General features: G+C 45.8%; 1 protein-coding gene across 1 annotated transcript in view; it reads left to right on the top strand.

Moving 5' to 3' along the window:
* PITRM1 (pitrilysin metallopeptidase 1) overlaps nt 1-4,513 on the top strand; it is a 46,710-nt gene that overhangs the window by 4,617 nt on the left and 37,580 nt on the right. Inside the window, exons 2-4 of the mRNA XM_017516396.2 lie at nt 455-557; nt 3,346-3,452; nt 4,209-4,360. Of these exons, the coding sequence (XP_017371885.1) occupies nt 455-557; nt 3,346-3,452; nt 4,209-4,360 (362 nt within the window). The remainder of the gene's footprint in view (nt 1-454; nt 558-3,345; nt 3,453-4,208; nt 4,361-4,513) is intronic.

Below are 4,513 nucleotides of genomic sequence, written 5' to 3'. Positions count from 1 at the left end.
CACGTGCCACCATGCCCAGCTAATTTTTTGTATTTTTAGTAGAGACGGGGTTTCACCGTGTTGACCAGGATGGTCTAGATCTCTTGACCTCGTGATCCACCCGCCTCGGCCTCCCAGAGTGCTGGGATTACAGGCTTGAGCCACGGTGCCCGGCTCTTAAGGGGAATTTAAACCATAATTGTATTATAGTTATTCGTGAACATGTGTAAAGAAAAGATTTCCAATATTGAAGCTTTGGTTAAGATAAAAGGTCATTAACTTGGAAAGGAACTTACCAGAAATTAGTTTTCTGGATTGTGCAAGATTTTGGAAGATGCAGTGTTTAATTTTTCTTTAATTAATTAATAATCCTTATCACATGAGAGTATTTTCACTCTGTTGCTGGATAATGTTAGCCAGATAATTTTCCTGTAACTCATCTAATGTAGTTGATGAGTTACTCTTCTTCATCTAGGCATGCATACCACAAAGCGTGGCGATGGAGCAGTACCCGGGCTTGTGAGAGGGCTCTGCAGTATCAAGTGGGAGAGAAAATCCACGGCTTCACCGTAAACCAGGTATGGCCTCACCGTAAACCAGGTACGGCTCCTCCCCGGCATCTCCCTTCAAATCCGCAGGCACTGCGGGTATGGCTTCTGGCGGACGTGCAGAGCCCTTCAAAGCAGAGACTTGCCTTTTCATCCTTGTGTCCCGAGGCCATGGCCCAGCTCCTGCTGTATGTAGCTACTCAGCTGAACAGCTCTTGTGAATGAAATGACCTTCAGTCCCTTCCTGGAGTCCCGCAAAGCCTGATTCTTGTCAGATTTTAGAAAATAACCCTTCTAGCTGGGTCTCTGTAATCAGACACACTAGTGTTTCTGCAGCCAAACCTGATGATTTACCGATTGTGATCATGAAGACTAAACGTCCTGATCTGTTCGGTCAGGTTTTGCCATCAAATAGTTTGCTCTAAACTTCTGCAGAGACTTTGTTCTTTGAGCCATTTGGTTTTGAGAATTATAGAGAAGAAATTGTAGACCTATACTTACTTGGGTTTACATTAAAATGAATTTTTGTTTTGTGATTTTGCTTCAACCTTTTGCATTGTTTTTTATTTGGCATAATAACTAAAAATGACACACTTCACATATTTGGCTGGCAGTTGGTTTGTTTGATGTTATAGCAAATGTAAAAGACAAACAGCTTACCATCTAGAAAGACTGATGCAGCTGTGACTGGGGACACAGTGGACGCCATGCGGTGTGCCGAGGACAACGGTGGAGAAGAGTGGGAGCTGCTGCTGCTGGGGGAGAGGGAAGAGCTCCTGGAGAGGGTGGTGTGAGAGCGGCCGGCAAGGTCCAGGCATGAAACCAGACTCAGAGCATTTGTGAAACCCTGCAAAGGCTGGCCAAAAACACTTGGATTTATAGTACAGGTTACTGTTAATAAGAGCCTTACCCAGAGTGGTTGATTCTTCTTTATTTTTCAGATTTTATAGAAACCTATTTATTTTTGAGACTGGGACTTGCCTTTTCACCTAGGCTGAAGTGTGGTGGCATGATCTTGACTCACTGCAGCCTTGAACTCCTGGGCTCAAGTGATCTCTTGTCTCAGTCTCCCAAGTAGCTGGGACAAGGTGCCACCACACCTGGCTAATTGTGTGTGTGTGTGTGTATGTGTGTAGATGGAAACTTGCTTTGTTGCCTAGGCTGGTCTCAAATTCCTGGCTTCATGCAATCCTCTTATCTGATGTATTAGTTTAGTCTCACATAGCTATGAAGAAATACCAAAGACTGGGTAATTTATAAAGAAAAGAAGTTGAGTTGACTCAGTTCTGCATGGCTGGGCAGGCCTTTGGAAACTTAACAATCATGGTGGAAGGCACCTCTTAACAGGGCAGCAGGAAAGAGTGAGAATCAAGTGAAGGGGGAAGCCCCTTATGAAACTATCAGATCTCATGAGAACGTACTCACTGCCATGAGAATAACATGGGGAACCGCCCTCATGATTCTGTTACCTCCCACCAGGTCCCTCCCACAACATGTAGGGATTATGGGAACTGCAGTTCAAGATGAGATTTAGGTGGGGACGCAGCCAAACCCTATCTCCTTGGTCTTCCAAAGTGCTGGGGTTATAGGCGTGAGCCACTGTGTCCAGCTATTGGAACTTAGGATAAGTCATGATTCTTGTTTGAGAAATAGCTACCATGAAAGCTGTTACTATTATGCTGTATATGATTAGAAAACAGACATCTCACTGTGTCCGCTGATTTTAAACGCATTGGTCGTCTATTACAAAGTACAGTAAGCTTGGAAACATAAGTAATTTAACAGCTGTAGGTTATGCAGGTTGTAGTGGACCGCTTTATGCATGAGTGTTGGATGGCAGGCTCCCTAGATTGGGCTGGATTGAGACCCAAGATCTGACCTCTGCCAGTGGCTTGCTGTGCGAGCTTAGACAGGTGACTCTTGTGGCACCTGGAAGAGGGGGCGGTGAGTGGTGTGGTCATCATAGGGTCGTGGTATGTGATTGAGGGAGAAGTCTGGCTGGCACGACTGGAGAGAAGACAGTTTCTTTAATACTGAGGAGTGTGGACACCACCAGGAGGCTTACCTAAAGTAGGAGATGACCTTCCACCACACCCCAGGACTGAGGATTCTTTTTTTTTTCTTGGGGGCTTTCCTATCCTCCCAGCCCCTCCAGCTGTTCTGGCAGCCCCAGCTTTGTGCTTCTAGCTACCACGGAGAATCCATGGAGCCTGGAGACCTGGAGCCCCTCCCTCTGTCGCAGGCTAGCGCACTCCCGCATTTACCCTCCTTGCAGGGCCATTCTGAACACTACAGGAGATGAGATGCACAAAAGCAGGGGCCGCGGGGCAGATGGTGCAGGGGAGCTGTGGCACTCAGGTGCCTGCAGCCCAGTACCATGGGAAGGGCGGACACCAGGGTGAATCCTGGCTCTGTGATTTGGGCAGCTTATTTCATCACTCTGAGCCTCAGTTTTTTTCATCTGTAAATGAGGATGAGAATATCTCCCTTACAGGGTTGCATGTGACATGATTAGAAAATGCATATACAAAAAAGAATAAAAAATTAAAAAAAAAAATAGAAAATGCCTAGCCAGTAGTAAGCACTCAAAAAAATATATATATACATTCTCATCTGCCTTTTTTAGGTCTTACTTTCCTCGTTTGTAGGATGAGGGACTTGGACAGGTTGGTTCTGTCCTGTCAGGCTCTGAAATGCTGGCTTCCCGGTGTCACCTAATTTCAGGCAGAAAAGGCAGTTTTCTCAGTGTCTTGAAGATAATCATTTCAAAGGCCATTTTGTCTAAGTTTAGCTGGTTTTGTTTTTCTTGTTAACTCAGGTGACATCTGTTCCTGAGCTGTTCCTGACTGCAGTGAAGCTCAGCCATGATGTCACAGGAGCCAGGTATTTACACCTGGCCAGAGAAGACACAAATAATCTGTTCAGGTAGGTGATACTTTGTAAGAACGTGGTCTTGAGTGTTTTTATTTAAAACAGGGGTGTCCAGTCTTCTGGCTTCCCTGTGCCACATTGGAAGAATAGCAGTAATCTTGGGCCACACGTAAAATACACTAACACTAAGGATAGCTGATGAACTTAAAAATAAAATACCTCAGTGTTTTAAGAAAGTGCATGAATTTGTATCGGGCCGTGTTCCAAGCTGTCCTGATCTTGTGAGCTGCAGGCCGCAGGTTGGGTAAGCTCAATTTAAAGCATTGACTGTCCATTACATGGTTCAAAATAATATCTCACTAGTATTCTTATTGACAGAGCATCTTGAAAAATAAGGAAAAGCTTACCTTATAATCTCATCAAAATATATAGACTGTAAATTATAGTTGGAAAACCTCCTGCTGGAGGATTGTGGTGTCAGCACGATGAGTTCTAGTAGCCTGAGGCTGTCACGCGTCCGGGAACTCTGCCGACAGCACTAGCTGAACCTTTCACATTCTGTTCACTGTCCTTCCCCAGCGTGCAGTTCCACTCCACCCCCAGGGATAGCATGCGTGTTCCTCACATTTCACATTCTGTTCACTGTCCTTCCCCAGCGTGCAGTTCCACTCCACCCCCAGGGACAGCACGGGAGTTCCTCACATTTCACCTTCCATTCACCCTCCTTCCCTAGTGTGCAGTTCCGCTCCACCCCCAGGGATAGCATGCGTGTTCCTCACATTTCACGTTCTGTTCACTCTCCTTCCCCAGCGTGCAGTTCCGCACCACTCCCATGGACAGCACTGGAGTTCCTCACATCCTTGAGCACACTGTCCTCTGTGGGTCTCAGAAATATCCATGCAGAGACCCTTTCTTCAAAATGTTGAACCGCTCCCTCTCCACGTTCATGAACGCCTTCACAGGTAAGACCGGTGTCCTGAACAGAAACTGCACTTGGCTTTGCAGGCACACTCACTGGAATTGTTAGTTTCTGAGAAGGAAAGAGGGTAGTGGGTGACGAACGTACTAGAATTTTTACCTCTTTCTAGTTGAAAGACGTTAGAAATTTAATCCTT

The sequence above is a fragment of the Cebus imitator genome, unplaced genomic scaffold, assembly GCF_001604975.1.
Source record: "Cebus imitator isolate Cc_AM_T3 unplaced genomic scaffold, Cebus_imitator-1.0 Scaffold583, whole genome shotgun sequence".
NCBI classification, from domain to species: Eukaryota; Metazoa; Chordata; class Mammalia; order Primates; family Cebidae; genus Cebus; species Cebus imitator.
This window is presented reverse-complemented; position numbering and strand designations above follow the sequence as displayed.